This window comes from Lactuca saligna, chromosome 4 (genome assembly GCF_052625555.1).
Source record: "Lactuca saligna cultivar CGN05327 chromosome 4, ASM5262555v1, whole genome shotgun sequence".
Classification (NCBI taxonomy): Eukaryota; Viridiplantae; Streptophyta; class Magnoliopsida; order Asterales; family Asteraceae; genus Lactuca; species Lactuca saligna.
Genome location: NC_136420.1, coordinates 13,994,107 through 14,016,585, shown reverse-complemented (window position 1 = coordinate 14,016,585; position 22,479 = coordinate 13,994,107). Strand labels below are relative to the sequence as shown.

The 22,479-nt window shown below is 36.6% G+C and overlaps 2 protein-coding genes across 2 annotated transcripts; both read left to right on the top strand.

Moving 5' to 3' along the window:
• The first annotated feature begins 1,310 nt into the window (after nt 1–1,310).
• Nucleotides 1,311–3,658, top strand: LOC145041274 (cell number regulator 10-like). The gene is made up of 4 exons (XM_078989286.1): nt 1,311–1,597; nt 1,713–1,784; nt 3,144–3,356; nt 3,454–3,658. The coding sequence occupies exons 1-4, from the start codon at nt 1,438–1,440 to the stop codon at nt 3,528–3,530; spliced, it is 522 nt and encodes a 173-aa protein (XP_078845412.1). The 5' UTR covers nt 1,311–1,437; the 3' UTR covers nt 3,531–3,658.
• Nucleotides 3,659–6,696: 3,038 nt separating this feature from the next.
• LOC145039303 (uncharacterized) lies at nt 6,697–7,272 on the top strand. Its single transcript, XM_078987370.1, has one exon. It carries the CDS (start codon nt 6,697–6,699, stop codon nt 7,270–7,272), a length of 576 nt encoding a protein of 191 aa, XP_078843496.1.
• Nucleotides 7,273–22,479: the final 15,207 nt, after the last annotated feature.

The window sequence follows — 22,479 nt, the reverse complement described above, 5'->3', positions numbered from 1 at the left end:
TTTCAATTTTTTATAATTCTGACCACTTGACTGGTCAACCAAGCTACATGCTGACATGATATGATGACGTGTCAGTTTTGATGATGTAATATGCTGACATGTCAAAATTGATTTTTTTCCACAAAAAACACTAAGTTTTTTTTTTTCCGATTTTGATACTAAGTTAAAAAAAAAATTCCAATTTTGACACTATTTTTTTGTTCCAAATCGAACATCATTTTTTCCAATTTTGTTCAAAGCTGATCATTTTCTATTTGAAACCATATAATTATTATTTTAATACATTTTAAACCATATATATATATATATATATATATATATATATATATATATATATATATATATATATATATATATATATATATATATAATTTAAAAACCTGTATAAATATAAGTTTTATTTTTTCATTCAAACTATAATCAGGTATATATTTCTGATTAATGAAAGATTATGTTTCATGGAAAAATAATACCAAGCATATACCATTGACTTAAAACTAATTCATCTCACATCGTTTCATGATAGATATAAACCCAATAGATATTCTTTATAAATCCAAATGAATCTTGTTGTTGGGTCTCTTCCAAATGTTTAGTAAAATTTAGTTCAAAATTTTGAAACCTAATCGTTAACAAAAATGATTCTTATTAGAACCGTTGTGATCCATTTTGAGTCCAGATCCACCAATCCTCGAACAGCTGATTTAAAGTTTGGTTTTGTGAAAAACAAATTAATATGGTAAAAAATAGTTATTTATTTTGAACCATATTTATTTGATGTATATTTTTATAAGAGATATATAAATACATAGCATCCAAACATTATAGATTCGATTGTATGTCCACTTAGCATTGTTTAAACCTTAAAAATGATATACATATCTTAAATTGAAATCTTTATATTATATTAATATTATGTCACGTATCAGCGATATATATTATTAGGTAAATCGCAATCACTTTAAGATTTTAAATAATAGATTTTAAATTTCTTACAGAAACATTTATTTTTTGTAATTATACGTTAAATTTAAAGTTATTATTATTAACTTTTTAAAATTTTGGTATATCTTTTAATTAATATTTTTTTTAAACTTATTTTTTTAAAATAATTGATTAATAATTATAAAATTTTACTATGAAAATTTAATTAATTTTATAACTATGATTCTCATAGTTTATAAACTAGCTAAACAATTAAAAAAAATAAAAATAAATGCTATCAATAAATTACGAAATAAACTATATACACAATCTAACGTATCTCATTTTTAGGAAAAAAATTACAATAATTAGTGTTTTCCTATTCAATACATGACGATTACTTTATCTTGACTCCATGAACACCCACCACCAACTTGGTTCCTTTGAATATTAATAATCTTTAATCCTTGGTCAGCATCAATCCAAGCAGAGCCACCTAATCTATCTTCGATCATGTCTTCTTCGGATGAAATCCAACCACCATCACATGGCCACTCACCGGCCACATCACCTCCGGCACAATATTCCACCACCGGTATTCCAACTCCACCCATAGTCTCTGCCAGCCAATGGTCTACAGGTCTTTTTGAATGCGACTCAGATGTCTCAAATTGTAAGCTTGTAGCTTATAGGTTATAGCTATCAGCTAAATACTTTGTGTAAGTAAAAACAAACCCCTTAAACACGTTAACTTTACTAACGTGTTGTACTCTTTCTGAAAACTACAGGTTGCATTACATGTTGGTGCCCTTGTATTCCTTTGGGACAAATTGCTGAGATAACAGACAAGGGAAGTACCTGTAAGTGTCTATATATGTATGCTCGTGTATGAATATAAGATTTTAAAGTGATCAACTCTTCAAAATATCACAACGAGGCTTTTGTTTCTAGAAAATAATACCATATTGCACGTCTAACTATCAACAAGAACCGGAGATCTGTTATAAAAATGAAATGTTAGACTAATTACGTTAATTACAATGTTTTATTTTTCATTCACATTTCTAAAATATGTTCAAAATCGTTGTTATTAATTGCTGGTTGTAGTAGATATCGATATTTTTACAAAAAATATAATGCTACTTGTCTACGAAAAGTTATAGTATATGTTATTGAAAAGACAACCATTATTAATATTTTACTTAAATTGATCAAGAATTGAAATAATTCTTGAATAGAGATGGAAACAAGATTAGGGACTCTACTGCCATACTCAAATTTCTATGCTTATTCTCATCCATATATTCACCTCACCCCCAAAGGGGCCTCTGGTCCCAACGGTAATTAAGGAATTTCTATTTCTATTATAATATGAAAACTTTTATGTAAATTAAAAAATCTAAAATTTAATTTTACCAATATGAGTTTAAAAAATAAAAAAAAATAAAAAAATCGTAGATAGATTACATAAAAACTATAAACAACTTTTCTACATCCAAATTTAAATACATGGAAAATCAAGCAACTTTAGCTATAATAGATATATGATATGACTATTATAGCATAAACAAAATATTGAATAACATGTTGTAACACACATAGAGTGATGCTTTTATTGTATATGCCAAACATAAACATATGACTGATGTGAGATTAGTATTTGATATTCTTTTCTTGAGAGCACAAATTTGGTCAAATACTAGGAATCTTTTATTGTATATGCCCAACATAAACATATGACTTATCTAGATTAGTATTTGATACTCTTTTCTTGAGAGCACAAATATGGACAAATACTAGGAATCGAACTTATAACATTAAACATAAAATGTAATCAAGAATAAACATCAAATAAAATTTCACACCGGTATTTGAGGTAAAATAGATAAACCAATGAAAAAAAGAAATTATATACAATATTAAATTAGATAAACAAATGACATGTACAATTTAACCAAATAATTACTAAGGAATAGGATATTTGGATCAACTTTTAGGTATGTAAAATTCACTATAACTATATGTTTTGTATTATTTTTACTGAGGCCGGATCCAAGATCAGGGATCAAGGGTATCCCGATTTCTGCTTTTTATTTTAAGGATTCTCAACCCCCCCGTCAAACTGTGTGGGTTTTGGGTTCCTCATCGTGTATGGTTTTTTTCCCATCCTATTCAATAATTTGACGACTATTGTCTGTTCTCTTTATTTGTAACAACAGCATGTGTTGTACACGGAACTCTTTACACAATACTTCTTGTACTCACGGGATGTCAATGGATATATTCTTGTATGTATCTGTCTAAAATGCGACAACAATACTTGTTACCTGAGGAGCCATGCAATGATTGTCTTGTCCATTTTTGTTGTGAGCCATGTGCAATGTGTCAAGAGTATCGTGAGCTAAAATATCGTGGATTTGACATGTCTCTTGGTAATTAGTTTTCTTAAATCTCAAATTAACAAGTAAAACTTTACATTTACATAAAAGAAAATAATTCCAATTCTTATTCGTTTTGCAATATATTCAGGATGGTATGGAAATATGGAGAGGCAAAATGGTGGAGTCGTGATGCCAGAATTTGCTTCTATGGAAATGAAACGTTAATTATTATGACGTATGAAAAAGATTATGAGGAAAAAGATTTTAAAATATAGTATCAGAGTGTTGTTGACTTGTTATGTTTGTGGAAGTATCGTATAAAACCGAACAAAAAAAGAAACATTGAGATATTACACATCTATTCACAAGCATAATCATAAGAAACAATACCCTAATTTGCATCAACAAGCTAATCATGAGATGTAGTTTTGGACTACATATTAGATTTAGTAAAATTATCAATTCATCTCAAGTCCCAGTAAATGAGTGCTAAGTGGACAACCAAGTCCCAAACACAACTACTAAACACCCTAAACAATTGCGTGATGGCCTGATAAGAGACAAGCACTAAATGAAGAATAAAATATAAATAGAGGTGTTTACAAATCGTGTCCATAGGAGAGACGAGTCACGTCAGATCGATATGGGATAAGACTCAGACCAACTTACATCACTTACTTAGGGTTTATGCACTGTATTTATGAGTATGATGTATATATTCATTCCCAACTCTACTCATCGAAATGTCACATAATCGAGACCGATACGCTGCAAAATTGTAACGGTTCAAGGAACGAATTTTCAAAATATAATCATTTCATACCTCAACTAAATCCACTTTAGAGTGTTTTCAATCACATGGAACAATGCCAAGATATATAGATTCGTCATGCACAAGAATTGAACACAATTTCACTAAAAACATCATGTTTGTGCATAAAATCCCAATCTACATGTTCTTATTGAAACAAAACAGATAAATGAATCAATTACCTCCTGGAACTTTAGATGACACTAGCACCATGTTCTCGAGTTCAATTTAACGAGGGAAAAAAGAGAACTAGATGAAAGTGAGCAGACAGTAAACAAAATTGGTGTTACTTGATTTCATTAAAGAATGGAAGTGGAAAGAAATAAAAGGAAATGGAAGGAAAAATTTCCCTCCTAACTTTCCTTTCAATTTGGAAGGATTTAGAGAGACATGAAAAAATGTTTAATTTTCCTTTGACTTTTCTCCAATTCAAAAACACAAAATACAAATTTTCCCCTTTATCTTATTTTCTCTCCCCTTCTTTTTCTTTTCTTTGCTAAAACTTGAGAACTAGACATAGGAGACAAGACGGTGAGAGGAGGAACAAGTCTTCAAGACCAAATCCTTCCAAAAATGCTTCACAACCTCACTTAGATCACACTTAACTCTTAGAAAAGGAAACTTCACTCATAACACTTACTTTCTAGTCATTGACATTGCAATTAGAGTAAGAAATCCTTCACTTAGGTTTAGAATCTCTTAAATCTCACATTACTTTCACTTTAGATTCTCAAAGTATTGCAAAATACTCGTTAGACCCATTAATAGGTTCAAGAAAAACTTCAACTTAAACAAAAGATATGTAAAAGAATGCTAGTCTCGCTAATGGAAGAAAATTTGTGTCGTTACATTGTAAATTCAAAAAATAAGAGTTCTTTGTCTTTCTATGTAATAAATTGGATTTGTTGCAAACTTAATACAATCATAAAAGGTGTTTTCCTAAAATAATGTTAACCATTTTTTTAAAGTTCTTTAAGGGTTGATCAACCACTTGTAGGTAAAAGGTGTTATGTATTTTGGATCATTGTGAGTACAAAATATTTCAATGCACTTTTCATACACTTTGGTTTTGCCAAATCTCAGCTAGAGAATGTATTTTGGAATGTCACAAGACATTTTCAATGTCATGGGACATTTTTTGAATGTCACAAGATGTTTTGGAATGCCACCAAACATTTTTTGATGCACGGGGTATTTTTGTATGTTAGGAGACAATTTTAATTTTAAGAGAAGTTAATGACTGTCAAAAGACATTTTGGAATGTTGCAAAACATTTTTATGTCACTAAAGTTTTCCATGTGTCACAAGAAATATTTGAATATATCAAGACATTATCGAATGCCTCATAAAGCTCGAGTCTTTCCAATCCTTGTATGACTTACTCATTATTTAAGTCTTAGACACTTGTTAATGATTTATTTTGATACAAGACTCCAAGATCTTATTTTAATTGTTTCTTTCGTGCTAACCTTTAAATATATTTCAGCAAACCACTAAATATGGAAAACGTGAAACATTTGTGAGGATTTAGGCATTTTGAATCTATATCATGAATTCCACTATTTTATATACATTTTGGGTAATATCACATCGTATTTAAAATTAACGTGGGGTTGTACATCACATGTTAACCTTTCACTAGAGATATAATGTGTGTAAGATCATTGTGTATCGAACAACATATGTGAGTAAAATCATATGAAGTTTATGTATTTTCTTCGTTAATAACATTATGTTTTGGTATCAAGTATTTATTGGTTTCGTGATTTTTGGGACATAATCATGTTGAGAGGGGGTGATTATAACACTCGTGATTTGGGGTTAAATCTTTTGATCCTTTTTAGTATGGAGATAAAATCAAAGGAACCTATTTTCAACCTTTAAATCATGTAACTAGGTTTGAATAATTAAAATATTGATGATAAACTTCTAACTAAGATGAAATCTTTTTAAAAATAAGAGTTAAGTATAGAGAAATTTACCAAAAAGTTTCTAACCTGATAATATATGGTGTTGTCTTCCCTCTTTGAGGTTGAGGGTTCAAGTTTCGTGTAAACATATGTAGGATGATTTAGAAGTAGCTTATATTATATTTGTTGTTTTAAAAAAAAATGGTATAGAGAAATTTGAATTACATTATTATTTTGTCATTTTGGCTTATTTCAAAACTATCTCTAATCAAATGTTGAGCCTATTTAAGTGTGGATTGTATCTAATTATCAAGTTTTACTTTAATAGAGTAATTATTAAAGGTTTAGATATATGAAACACTGTTCGTATGTGTAATTTAAAATATTCATTTAGTTAATGATGAATTTGAAAATATTTTCTATGGATAATGTGTTGGCGAGAGCTTAGTAGATCATATTTGTGGTGTAAATTCTATCTAGTCCTAGATTAATGGTTGTATCATGTATTGTAGGTAATTTGTTAACTTCTATATTGTATATATACATGTACCATCCGATTAATAAAAACATACTGAAAATTACTCCACATCTGTTCCTGATCTCATAATTTTACATAGTATCAGAGCAGAATAGATCCTAAATCATCGAATCATTGGATTACTAAAGGACCATGGGAAACGAAGGCGACTCTTCAAGACCGTCCAACTCATCTGTGATTCTACAGAACATTCAGGACGCCCCATTCCCTATTGGAGTCATCCTAAATGACACAAACTACCCCTCGTGGTCTCAATTGATGGAGATGCGTATCGGAGCTCGTAGCAAATTGGGGTTTCTTACCGATATATCAGCGAAACCCACAACGAATGAAAAGGCGATCGAAACCTTCATCACTGATAACAATAGGGTCAAGAGTTGGCTCGTTGACTCAATGAATCCAACCCTAATGCGCCGATTTATTCGTCTCCAAACAGCGGCTGAAATCTGGAAAGCAGTGAAAAAAACCTTCTATGATGGGTCCGATAAAACCCGGTTGTTTGAACTGAATAGAAGGTCCTTCAATACGCGTCAGAGTGGGCGATCCTTACCAACTTACTACAACCAGCTGGTAAGTATCTTCCAAAAGATTGATGCTCGATTAACCCCTAAAGAGGACACTATGGAATCTACAGTAGCCTCAAGCAAAACTCTATCAAGATTTCGAGTCCACATTTTCCTAGCAGGTCTGAATCAGGAGTTTAACTAGGCTAGGAGCGAAATCCTAAGGAAGGATCCACCCCTCGATCTTGAATCATCGTATGCCTACATCCGCAAAGACCATAGTTAAAGACAATCCATGGAGGAACCCAAGCCAGAACCTGACAGCATGGTGCATTTGGCCTCACGAAATCGAACTCAGAACACCAAAGGAAGAAATAACAAGGGAAACATGCATATGTATACTCATTGTGGTGAAGATGGACACTCAAAAGCCAAATGCTATGAACTTATTGGCTACCCGGAGTGGTGGGATTTCACAAAGAAACCTTGAAAAAAGATTGGCCAAGCTGCTACTGTCAAGTCTTCACAAACTGGGGAAACGACTACTCCTATAGCAACTCACACTTCTACAAACACAAGTATGTCCATTAGTAACCAAAACAATTAAAATAACAACTGAATAATTGATACAGGTGCAACATATCATATGACGAATGATCCAGCAAAATTAATTAAGTATCATACTCCAAAACAAGAAAATGTTAAAACCGCAAATGGGGAAATGACACTTGTAGTTGGTGAAGGAACTGTAAAAGTAACAAACTCTATGGATCTTGATTGTGTTCTTGAAGTTCCCTCACTATCTTCAAATTTACTATCCGTCAACCAAATTATAGAAGCACTAAACTGTTATGTAATTTTTTGGAAAAATGATTGTGTCTTTTAGGATATGGAAACTCATCAGACTCTTGGCTATGGTACTAGGTGTGGCAGGTTGTATTATCTTGAAGAAAAACATCAAAGTCAAGCATATCATGCAGGAGTAGTGGAAATAAATAAGTCTGTGGCAATGTTATGGCATCGTAGGCTAGGACATTTATCTTTTGGTTATCTTAGGAAGCTTTAACCTAATTTATTTTCAAATGTAACGGATTGTGATTTCAAGTATGGTATTTGTGAGTTAGAAAAAAACACGAAAATTTCATATGGTTCTAGTGATAATAAAACTTCCATTCTATTTATGAAAATTCACTCGGATGTATGGGGTCCTTCTCCTATACGAACTCCTGGTGGTGCAAAGTACTTTGTAACCCTTTATTGATGAAAGTACTCGTATGGTATGGGTATCACTCCTTAAAAACAAAGGGGATGTATTCAATGCTTTCGAAGAACTATACAATACTATAAAAACTGTGTACAGGAGGGAAGTCCAAATACCCCAATCCGATAATGGGGGGGGGGGGGGAGTATATAAACAATCAAATGAAGAAATTTTGTAAGGAAAACTTGATTCACCATCAAACTTCATGTGCTCGGTCACCCCCAACAAAACGGACTAGCTGAGAGGAGAAATAGACAACTCCTTGAAATAGTTCGAGCCTCTCTCTTTGATATGGAAGTACCTCGAAAATTTTGGGGTGAAGAATTACGATCAGCTGCGTATCTCTTAAACCAAACACCATCAAAGGTACTAGATTTTAAAACTCCATTACAAAAGCTTCGTGACCTTACAGGAATACAAATAACTGATGGTCTTGAACCCCGCATATTTGGTTGTACCACATATGTTCACCAAAATGTGGGAAAGTTGGAGCCAAGGTCAGTTCGTGTGACATCCCCAAAATCTCGGCCAGAAAAGACCGATTTTCATTTATGCTTTTAAAATAAATTCAGAGTAAATCCTTTTGATTTGAAAGAGTTGCGGAATTTGTTCCCAAAAACAAAACGTGATAAAACAATGTTTACCAAATCATTTCATAAAAGAAATGTATTTTTCATTATGTAATCAAAACTCGGGGTGTCATGTTCCGATACAGACCAATAAGCATAAACGATAACATTACAAGTCATTCAACAAATATATACATATATAGACTTGTAAACAAAACAACTTGATGGTTCATCCATCTTACGCCCTTGCGCCACTTCCTGTAATACAAATAAAACTGAGTGGGTAAGGTTTGGGAGCCTGGTGAGCATATAGGGTTTTCAACCCATAATAAATAATTAAATAAATTATTATCAACCAACAATAACCCAGTTACCCACTCCCGTTATTCTCACTTTTTGTCCCTAAAATAACTAACACAAGGGACCTAATCTAAGAATATTTTCATCGGGGTGACAACACATGCTGCGAGGGTTCCTCAGCAATATAAGTCAAATAAGGCAACCATGAGGGGGATGGAATACAGCGAATGAACACCCAAGTTCATTAACACCTACAGGTTATGAGCCTGCTAGCGTTCCACTAGACTGTCTAGAAAAGTCCGTGGTCGTCATCTAAATTCCGCTAGATGACTGGATCAAAACAACAATGAGGCCTCTCATCTGTTTATTACACACCAACTATCTACCCATGTTCTACCCAACATATTAGTAGATAAAAACATACATTTTTATACATATTTTCAAAACCTGTATAGCATGCTTGATCAATACATTTTCCATATAACAGATGAGGCACACACACATAACATGTATTTCATATAGAAATAATCAGATCTGTAAGATAGAAGAAAGTGAATATACATTCACACACATAACAACCAAATATACACATAACACGTATCTCGTATAAAATACTCCATAATTATACGTTAGGAGAAAGTAACAACACACTCACACATATAAACAACAATATACTTAATACACTCAAACCATACTTGTATTATTATTGCATTTATGAAAGGTAGTATACACTCACTTGATCAGAAGATGATCGGACAGCACTACGACTTGCAAAAGTAGTAATCCTCAGCAGATCTGAAAGATCTCTACAAAAATCGAACTTCTCGCGGGTAGAGCTTCGGCTCGGAAACCGCACTTCTCGTGGGCAGAGCTTTGGCTCGGAAACCGCACTTCTCGGGATCTTCGGGATCTCGGGACTTGCTTCGGGACTCGGGAATATTACCGGGGCTTCGGCATATTTCTGGCACGCAAATCGAGGCAAACGGGAGAGAGAATGGAGAAAAATAGCAAAGAAGCCGGCTGCCCTCGCATCCTATTTATAGGAGGCTGGAGCCTCGGAGTACGCGGGGCGTACTGGTCCGAAATCATCACTGCGTTCGTCATCCGAAGTCCTCGAGTGCGAATGTCAACATCTTCGTTGTACGCGGGGTGTACTCGAGTACGCAGGGCGTACTCCGGATGAGTCCGGTGACTCGCCTTCGGATAAGGCCGAATTTTCCAATTAAAATTAAATACAAATTATTTAATAAACTTCGGAAATTCATATCTTCTTCATACGAACTCCGTTTTCGACGTTCTTTATATCCACGCGAAGGTGAGACTACGCTCTACAACTTTCGTTTAGACTCCGTCGTCTAACTTTGACTTTATTTTTATTATTTATTTTTAATAGGCCGGGACAGAAAATTTCGTTATAAATTCATAACTTCTTCGTTTGACGTCCGTTCTTGCCTAACTTTTTATCGCTTTGATACTAACAACGAGATCTTCGATTCTTGTTCGGATCACTAAGGCTAAATATCGCTCTAACGTAAATTTCACTTTTTTACTTATTTAGCGGTGCCGGTTCTGTCGTGAAACTTTGACGGGTCATAACTTCTTCGTTATAACTCGGATTTCGGCATTCTTTATATCCTCGGAAACCTTGTTTCAACTACTACAACATTATCTAAAGATATCAAGTTTATTTTACACTTAATTTTGATGCTTATTTTATTCTTAATTAATCAAACCACATAATTAAGCAATTAAGCACAAAACACATAATACTCAAATAATACACTTCTATTATTTCAAAACGGGTTACAAAGGTTAACCTAGATTATCACATTGCTAAAAATGGCAAGCCCAGAAACACAGGCGTTACAATTCTCCCCACCTTAGGATGATTCCGTCCCCGAAATCACACCTCAACAAACAAATGCGGATAGCGACCCATCATGTCACTCTCCGTCTCCCATGTGAGATTCGGCCCATTCGTGTGTTTCCATTGGACAAGCACTAAATCGACCATCTTGCGCCGCAAATTCTTAGTCTTTCGGTCAACAATTGCCTCTGGTTCTTCAATCAACCTTTTGTTCTCATCGATTCTCAACTCCGAAAGTGGAATCATGTCGGGAACGTCCCCCGTGAACTTTCGTAAATAACACACATGAAAAGTGTTATGAATTCCATTCAGTTCTTCTAGTAGTTCGAGCTTGTAAGCTTGGTTCCCAATCTTCTGAAGAACTTTAAACGGTCCAATAAACCTTGGACTCAACTTTCCCCTTTTACCAAATCTTATAAGTCCCTTCCACGGCGAGACTTTAAGCAAAACCGAATCCCCAACTTCAAAAGTCATCGGTCTTCGCTTTTTGTCAGCATAGCTCTTCTGACGATCCTGAGCTGCTAACATTCTTTCCCTAATTATTTTCAACTTTTCAGCAGTTTGATGAACCAACTCCGGTCCCATAAACTGCTTTTCCCCAGCCTCAAGCCAACAAGACGACGTACGACACTTTTGTCCATACAAAGCTTGGTAAGGTGCCATCTTAATGCTCGAGTGAAAACTATTGTTATAGGAAAATTCTACCAATGGTAATTGTTCATCCCAATTACCTAGGAATTCCATGGTACATGCTCTCAGCATATCTTCATGTGTTTGTATCGTTCTTTAACTCTGACCATCGGTCTGCGGATGGTAAGCTGTACTTAAACATAACTTGGTACCCATTTCCTCTTGTAGACTTTTCCAAAACCTTGAGGTGAAACGGCTATCACGATCCGATACAATCGTTACCGGAACACCGTGAAGTCTTACAATTTCCTTCACATAAGAATTCGTAAGCTTTTCCATTAACCATTTCTCCCTGGCTGCTATGAAATGTGCCCTCTTAGTGAATCGATCGACGACCACCCAAATCATGTCGTGACCATTATTCGTTCTAGGCAGTTTAGTGACAAAATCCATAGCAATGTCTTCCCACTTACCCATAGGCACAGGTAAAGGTTCTAAACTCCCATACGGTTTCTGATGTTGTGTCTTGACTCTCGCACAAGTCACACACTCGGCCACATACTTTGCAACATCAAGCTTCATCGTCGGCCACCTGTAGTAGGGTTTCAGGTCCCTATACATTTTAGTGCTACCGGGATGAATCGAGTACATGGTCTTGTGAGCTTCTTCCATCAGAAGATCTCTGATTCCTCCTGTCTTAGGTATCCAAATCCGATCTTGGAACACCTTCAGTCCACGACTGTTTACACCGAACATCAACGTTTTGCCCAAACGTTCTTCCTTTCGGTCATTCTTCTCAGAAGCTTCGCTTTGAGCTTTCTTTATACTTTCTAAAATAGTCGAGACAACTTCAATTCTCAATGCTCTTGGCCTTTTCCTTTCAAGATTGACTTTCCGACTGAGAGCATCAGCAACAACATTAGCTTTACCGGGATGATAAAGTAACTCACAGTCGTAGTCCTTGAGTAATTCCAGCCAGCGTCGTTGCCTCATATTTAACTCTTTCTGATTCAAGAGATATTGGAGACTCTTATGATCAGTGAAGAGTTTGCACTTCGTGCCATAGAGGTAATGCCTCCATATTTTTAGAGCGAAAACTACCGCTGCCAACTCCAAATCATGAGTCGGGTAATTCTTTTCATGCTCTTTTAGCTGTCGAGACGCATATGCTATCACCTTTTCTCTTTGGGTCAAAACACAACCCAATCCAACCCCAGACGCATCGCTATAAACAGCGAAGTCTTCGACTCCATCGGGTAGAGAAAGTATCGGTGCCTCGCATAGCTTATTCTTTAGCTTCTCAAATGCTTCTTTATGCTTATCACTCCAAGCATAAGTAGCTCCTTTGTGGGTCAAAGCTGTCAATGGAGTAGCAATCGAAGAAAAGCCTTGGATAAACCTTCGGTAATATCCGGCTAATCCTAAAAAGCTTCGGATCTCCTTGGGACTTTTTGGTTGTTCCCACTTCATCACAGCTTCGATCTTCGCTGGATCAACCATTATCCCTTCTTGGTTGACCACGTGACCCAAGAATTGGACTTCACGAATCCAAAAATCACATTTGGAGAACTTAGCATACAACTTCTCCTTCTTCAAGACTTCTAACACTTCTCGCAAGTGTCTGCCATGCTCCTCCTGGCTTTTTGAGTAAATCCATTTGTCGTCTATGAACACTATTACGGATTTATCAAGGAACGGATTACAAACCCTATTCATTAAATCCATGAATGCTGCCGGAGCATTGGTTAGTCCAAACGACATAACCAAGAACTCGTAGTGTCCATATCTAGTTCTGAATGCAGTCTTCTCTATATCCTGCTCTCTCACTTTCAGCTGATGATATCCTGACCTTAGGTCGATCTTCGAGAAATAGCTCAAACCTTGTAGTTGATCGAATAGGTCATCAATTCTCAGCAACGGATATCTATTCTTTATTGTTGCCTTATTCAGCTCTCGGTAATCAATGCACATTCTCATGCTTCCATCTTTCTTCTTCACGAATAACACCGGAGCTCCCCAGAGTGATGAACTAGGTCTAATGAAACCTTTGTCCAATAACTCCTAAAGTTGCATCATCAGCTCCTTCATCTCCGTCGGTGCTAATCGATAAGGTGCTTTTGCAATTGGCGTCGTCCCTGGCAATAAGTCTATTCTGAACTCTACTTGTCTATCAGGTGGTAATCTAGGAATATCTTCGGGAAATACTTCCGGATAATCACACACCACAGGACTACTCTGCATCACCTTCTTTTCCTTCTTAGCATCAATCACGAATGCTAAATATGATGTACATCCCTTGGTCAAACACTTTCTGGCTTTCATTAGGGAAATGATTCCAGAATTCACTCGACGTTTGTCCCCATACACCATAAACGATTCCTTCCCAGGCGGGTTCACTTTAACTATCTTCTTCTTGCATAAAATTTCGGCATCATTGGCGCTAAGCCAATCCATTCCCAACACGATGTCGAAACCATTAAGTTCGATGGGCAATAATTCTTCGTGAAACTTATTCCCATTAAGGTCGATTAAGATGTTTTTCATACGATGGCTAACAGATACAAACTTGCCACTAGCAACTTCGACTAATAAAGCATTATCTAGTCTATCAACAGGCAAAGCTAGTTTTCTACCAAATTCATGCGATATAAAGGAGTAGTTGGCTACAGAATCAAATAAAATTTGGGCAGACAATGTGTTTACGAGAAAGGTACCTGAAGCGACATCAGCTTCATCTTTAGCAGCTTCCAGTGTCATCTGGAATGCTCTCGCCTTCGGCTTTGGTGGAATGTTGGGCTTAGCTGCCTCCTTCTTCTTCGGACAGTCTTTCAAAATGTGCCCCTCTTCATTACAACCAAAACACATTCTTTTGTTGTTCGAACATTCATTGGAAAAATGTCCAACCTTTCCACACTTGTAGCAAGTTACATCCTCGCTACATTTCCCAAAGTGCTTTTTCTTACACTTATCACACCACTTCGCTTCTCCTCCTTTTCCCCCACCAAACCTTTTCGAATCAGATTTCGAAAATTTGATTTTCTTACCGGAACCAGATGTTCCCTCAAACTTCCTCTTCTCACCAACCTCAACCTTGTTGGTGGTTCTCCCCTTTATCATGTTCTCAGCAGACTTGGCAGCCCATATAGCTGCCTCTAGAGTATGTGTCTGACGTACTGGCACCTCATACTCCCATGGGAGTCCCTTCGCATACCGGCCCACCTTTGTTAGCTCGTCTGGAACGATACGCAAGGCAAACTCCATCTTATCGGTGAAGTTATTGGTGTATTCATCGACTGACATGCTGCCTTTCGTTAGTGTCAGAAACTTGTTCTCTAGCTCCAATAGATTTTGAGCTGAGCAGAACTTGCGCTTGAACTGCACCAAGAATTCTGCCCATGACAATTGCAGTGGCTCATTTGGGCTTACGGTCTTCCCTAAAGTGTTCCACCAACGAACAGCTCCACCTCGGAATTGACGCACTGCATAGATAGTCTGCAACTTGCCTCTGCAGCCACAAGTCATGAAGGCTAACTCCATCTCAGAGATCCAATCCATCACTCCTATCGGATCCTCCTTCCCATTGAAGGTCGATGGTTTGCAAGTTAGAAAGTCCTTGTACTTGCATCCCATTCCATCATTCTTTCCATCATGGTTGTCTCGCCTAACTATTGGTGGGTTGGCTTGACCAACTGATCCACTGAAGTTTCCACCTTCCGAGTGCCCTTCATTTAATTCAGGCTCTTCCACACGAATTGACAGTTCTTCACGATTCTGTTGAAGCAACCGTCTAGTTTCATCCATATGATGATCCAACATCGTTTGAATCATCATTTGCACACCAGCCATGGTTATTGGCTCAGGTGCTGCTGCTACAACAGGTCTTTGTTCAATCACTAGTGGTTGATTCCTGTTTTCATCAGCATTTCCAACACCACTTCTTGTTCTCACCATTTTTGATCTACACACCGAATAAGGTGAAATTAGATCCTCATTCACGATAGATATTCAAATCATCCTTATCACTCCGAAACGTTTACATGCTAGTTCTAATATCGTAGACGTACGCTTAGAATCCTACACACATAAGGTTTCTAGATCCGGTCGGCAACAGACCATAGATCCGAACAAATAATATCATATATGGCAACATATAACATTTAACACATAAAGAATTTTAGGCAACTTTCCTAAAATAAACTAGTGCTCGTGTCTAAAATATAACCGACACACATCTCAAAATTTCACTTAGCATTCTAAGTTTAAGTCTAGAAATCCTACAAATTCCTAGTTCGCTTAAACTACTGCTCTAATACCAACTGTGACATCCCCAAAATCTCGGCCAAAAAAGACCGATTTTCATTTATGCATTTAAAATAAATTCAGAGTAAATCCTTTTGATTTGAAAGAGTTGCGGAATTTGTTCCCAAAAACAAAACGTGATAAAACAATGTTTACCAAAGCATTTCATAAAAGAAATGTATTTTTCATTATGTAATCAAACCTCGAGGTGTCATGTCGATACAGACCAATAAGCATAAACGATAACATTACAAGTCATTCAACAAATATATACATATACAGACTTGTAAACAAAACAACTTGATGGTTCATCCATCTTACGCCCTTGCGCCACTTCCTGTAATACAAATAAAACTGAGTGGGTCAGGCTTGGGAGCCTGGTGAGCATATAGGGTTTTCAACCCACAATAAATAATTAAATCAATTATTATCAACCAACAATAACCCAGTTACCCAATCCCGTTATTCTCACTTTTTGTCCCTAAAATAACTAACACAAGGGACCTAATCTAAGAATATTTTCATCGGGGTGACAACACATGCTGCGGGGGTTCCTCAGCAATATAAGTCAAATAAGGCAACCATGATGGGGATGGAATACAGCGAATGAACACCCAAGTTCACTAACACCTACATGTTATGAGCCTGCTAGCGTTCCACTAGACTGTCTAGAAAAGTCTGTGGTCGTCATCTAAATTCCGCTAAATGACTGGATCAAAACAACAACGAGGCCTCTCATCTGTTTATTACACACCAACTATCTACCCATGTTCTACCCAACATATTAGTAGATAAAAACATACATTTTTATACATATTTTCAAAACCTATATAGCATGCTTGATCAATACATTTTCCATATAACAGATGAGGCACACACACATAACATGTATTTCATATAGAAATAATCAGACTGTAAGATAGAAGAAAGTGAATATACATTCACACACATAACAACCAAATATACACATAACACGTATCTTGTATAAAATACTCCATAATTATACGTTAGGAGAAAGTAACAACACACTCACACATATAAACAACAATATACTTAATACACTCAAACCATACTTGTATTATTATTGCGTTTATGAAAGGTAGTATACACTCACTTGATCAGAAGATGATTGGACAGCACTACGACTTGCAAAAGTAGTAATCCTCAGCAGATCTGAAAGATCTCTACAAAAATCGAACTTCTCGCGGGCAGAGCTTCGGCTCGGAAACCGCACTTCTCGGGATCTTCGGGATCTCGGGACTTGCTTCGGGACTCGGGAATATTACCGGGGCTTCAGGATATTTTTGGCATGCAAATCGAGGCAAACGGGAAAGAGCATGGAGAAAAATAGCAAAGAAGTCGGCTGCCCTCGCATCCTATTTATAGGAGGCTGGAGCCTCGGAGTACGCGGGGCGTACTGGTCCGAAATCATCACTGCGTTCGTCATCCGAAGTCCTCGAGTGCGAATGTCGACATCTTCGCTGTACGTGGGGCGTACTCGAGTACGCAGGGCGTACTCCGGATGAGTCCGGTGACTCGCCTTCGGATAAGGCCGGATTTTCCAATTAAAATTAAATACAAATTATTTAATAAACTTCGGAAATTCAGATCTTCTTCATACGAACTCCGTTTTCGACGTTCTTTATAACCACGCGAAGGTGAGACTACGCTCTACAACTTTCGTTTAGACTTCGTCGGCTAATTTTGACTTTATTTTTATTATTTATTTTTAATAGGCCGGGACAGAAAATTTCGTTATAAATTCATAACTTCTTCGTTTGACGTCCGTTCTTGCCTAACTGTTTATCGCTTTGATACTAACAACGAGATCTTCGATTCTCATTCAGATCACTAAGGCTAAATATCGCTCTAACGTAAATTTCACTTTTTTACTTATTCAGCGGTGCCAGTTCTGTCGCGAAACTTTGACAGGTCATAACTTCTTCGTTATAACTCGGATTTCGGCATTCTTTATATCCTCGGAAACCTTGTTTCAACTACTACAACATTATCTAAAGATATCAAGTTTCTTTTACACTTAAATTTTGACGCTTATTTTATTCTTAATTAATCAAACCACGTAATTAAGCAATTAAGCACAAAACACATAATACTCAAATAATACACTTCTATTATTTCAAAACGGGTTACAAAGGTTAACCTGGACTATCACATTGCTAAAAATGGCAAGCCCAGAAACACAGGCGTTACAGTTCGATGCATGTTTCTTGGGTATGCAGATGCAAAGAAAGGGTATAGATGTTTTGATCCTATCCAAAATAAGGTTCATGTCACGCGTGATGTTGCATTTCAAGAAACCATTCCATACTTTGATCATGAATGTTCCCTTCAGGGGGAGAAAAATGAAGAAGTGAAAATACATGACTTTCATGAAATATCCATGTTTTTTGATGAAGAAGAATGTGAAGGTGGGAATTACGAAAGTCAAATTGATGTGATACGCCTAGTACCAATATTAAGTCGGAGCCTAGTACAAACGGAAACCATGAAAACCATGAGCTGGAGTCGGAAAAAACTGATACCACTAACACTCCAGATGTTACTAATATCCCAGATGTCGATTCTGGGAATTCTGATGTTGTCTTGCAGGATATGAATGAAGAAGGAAGCGAATGGCGTTACCCAGTGAGGATCAATCGAGGCCAACCAAAGAGACAATATGTACCTGATTTAAAAGCAAAAGCAAAATACCCCATCGGGAATTTTGTATCACACCACAAGCTTTCAGATACTCATGCTCTAATGGTAGAGAAAATGTCATCTGTTACTATTCCAAGAGATGTACAAGAAGCTCTAAAAGATGTAAAGTGGAAAAAGGCAATGAACGAAGAAATAGAGGCGCTGCAAAAGAATGAGACGTGGGAGCTTGTGAATCTTCCTAAAGGCAAGAAGACAGTAGGATGTAGGAGGATTTATAACATCAAACTCGATGAAAAGGGAAACATAGACCGGTATAAAGCTAGACTCATAGCAAAGTGATATACACAAAAATATGGCATAGACTATGGAGATACATTTGCTCCTGTAGCAAAGATGAATACGATCAGAATTTTGATATCCATTGCAGCGAATAGAGACTGGCCCTTGAAACAATTTGATGTAAAAAGCGCTTTCTTGAATGGATACTTGGAGGAAGAGGTATATATGGATCCACCACAAGGAACAAATAGCAACGGAAGAGTTTGCAAGTTAAAGAAGGAATTATATGGGTTAAAGCAATCTCCTCGTGCGTGGTTTGAGAGGTTTTCAACCTTTATGGAGAAGATTGGATACAAATAGAGTGATGCTGACCATATGCTCTTCGTCAAATGTAACGCCCGTAGATCCGGGCTAGTCAATTAGAGACGTTAAGCGTCAAAAATGACTTTTTGATGGAAGATTATTTTGAAGGAATAATATTAATTAAGTTATAGTATATGTTACAAGGTTTCCATGCATATAAAGAATGCCGAAATCCGAGTTATAACGAAGAAGTTATGACCCGTCGAAGTTTCGCGACAGAACCAACACGACACAGCGCGACGTAAATAGTGAATTTACGATAGAGCGATATTTAGCCTTAGAAATCTAAACGAAAGTCGTAAATTTCGTTAAACCATGAGTGTGCATAAAAAGAACATCCAAATCTGACTTCGTATGAGGAAGTTATGATTTTTCTAAGTTTCGACTTAGCGGTATGCAGCCCGAATACTCGATTTGAGACCGAGCGGTTTTTAGCCGAAACAATCTAAATGAGAATCGAAGGTCTCGTTAATAGGAGTAAAACGATAAAAAGATAGGCAAAAATGGACGTCGGATAAAGAAGTTATGATTTTATAACGGAGTTTTCTTGTCTCGGCCTACTAAAAATAAATAATAAAAATAAAGTCAAAATTAACCGACAGAGTCTAAACGAAAGTTGTAGAGCGTAGTCTCACCTTCGCGTGGATATAAAGAACGTCGAAAACAGATTTCGTATGAAGAATATATGAATTTCCGAAGTTTATTAAATAATTTGTATTTAAATTTAATCTTTAATTCCGGCCTTATCCGAAGGGGAGTCACTGATCTGATCCGAGGTACGCTCCGCGTACTCGTGTATGCGCTGCGTACGCCGAGAAGTGTCGACACTTCGGATGACGAACGCCATGACGACTTCGGAGCAGTACACCCCGCGTACTGCGAGACATCAGCCTCCTATAAATAGGATGCGAAGGCAGCCGACTTCTTTGCTATTTTCTCCATTCTCTCTCCCGTTTTGCCTCGATTTGCGTGCTAGAAATACCCCGAAGCCCCGATAATATTCCCGAGTCCCGAAGCAAGTCCCGAGATCCCGAGAAGTGCGGTTTCCGAGTCGAAGCTCTGCCCGCGAGAAGTTCGATTTTTGTAGAGATCTTCCAGTTCGGCTGAAGAATACTACTTCTACAAGTTGTAGTGCTATCCAATCATCTTCTAATCAAGTGAGTGTATACTACCTTTCATAAACGCAATAATAATACAAGTATGGTTTGAGTGTATTAAGTATATTGTTGTTTATATGTGTGAGTGTGTGGTTACTTTCTTCTAACGCATAATTATTAAGTATTTAATATAAAATATGTGGTATGTGTATATTTTGTTGTTATATGCGTGAATGTATATTCACTTTCTTCTATCTCATAGATACGATTTACTCTCTATGAAATACGTGTTATGTGTGTGTGCCTCATCTGTTATATGGAAAATGTATTGATCAAGCATGCTATACAGGTTTTGAAAATATGTATAAAAATGTATGTTTTTATCTACTAATATGTTGGGTAGAACATGGGTAGATAGTTGGTGTGTAATAAACAGATGAGAGGCCTCGATGTCATTGTAATCCAGTCATCTAGCGGAATTTAGATGACGACCACGGACTTTCTAGACAGTCCAGTGGAACACTAGCAGGCTCATAACCTGTAGGTGTTAATGAACTTGGGTGTTCATTCGTTGTATTCCATCCCCCTCATGGTTGCCTTATTTGACTTATATTGCTGAGGAACCCCCGCAGCATGTGTTGTCGCCCCGATGAAATATTCTTAGACTAGGTCCCTTATGTTAGTTGTCTTAGGGACGTAAGGTGAGAATAACGGGAATGGGTAATCGGGTTATTGTTGGTTGATAATAATTAATTTAATTATTTATTGTGGGTTGAAAACCCTATATGCTCACCAGGCTCCCAAACCTGACCCACTCAGTTTAATTGTATCACAGGTATCGATACGAAGCTGCTTTGCACTGAGAGATTAAAGGAGATGTAAATCATTAGTGTAATTGAATGTAAGTTCTGTTTATGCTTATATGTCTGTATCGGAACATGACATCCTGAGGTTTTATTATTAAATGAAAATACATTCTCTTTGAGAAATGTTTTGATAAGTTATTATCATATCTTGTTTTGGGAACAAATTCCGCAACCGTTTTCTTTAAAAAATTACTCTGATTTTATAAAACAAAGCATAAACAAATCGGTCTTTTCTGGCCGTAAAAATGGGGATGTCACATCAAAGGAGGAAAAGATAAGGTTACAGCTCTCATAGTTTATGTAGATGATATGGTGGTAACTGGAAATGATCATGAGGAAATAACCAAGTTACAAAAGGTTCTTGCTACAGAGTTTGAGTTAAAGGATCTAGGACACCTCAAGTACTTCTTAGGCATTGAAGTATCTAGGGCAAGAGCAGGAAGCAATCTTTGTCAGTGAAAATACATATTGGATCTACTGGCTGAAACTGGAATGCTAGATTGCAAACCGGTTAATACTCCTATTGAAACTAATCACTCATTGTCAATCAATGAGAACCAAGTTCCAGCAAACAAAGAAAGGTATCAAAAATTGGTGGGAAAACTTATATATTTGGCTCATACACGACCAGACATTGCGTATGCTGTGAGTGTGGTTAGTCGTTTTATGCATGCTCCAGGAGAAAAACACATGAATGCTGTTAATCGAATACTAAGGTACCTTAAGTCATCTCCCGGAAAAGGCTTATTTTTTGGAAGGAACACAAATCTCAACAAGGAACTGGAAGTAAGAGGTTACACGGATGCTGATTGGGGTGGTGATCGAATGGATGGAAAGTCTACCTCTAGATACTTCACATTTATGGGAGAAAATTTAGTGACATGGAGGAGTAAAAAGCAGAAAGTAGTGTCTCGATCAAGTGCGGAGGCTGATTTTCAGGGAATGGTACATGGAATATGTGAGCTACTATAGATAAGAAGAATTCTCATGGATTTGGGAATAGTATTGATTACACCCATGCTATTATATTGTGATAATGAATCTGCTGTGAAAATTGCTAACAATCCTGTTCAACATGATCGAACAAAGCATGTAGATATTGACCGACATTTCATTAAGGACCACCTTGAGAAAAGAACCGTGGAGTTACCACATGTTGCATCGAAAGAGCAGTTGGCTGATATGCTAACTAAGGCTGTGTGTGGAAGAATATCCGAATG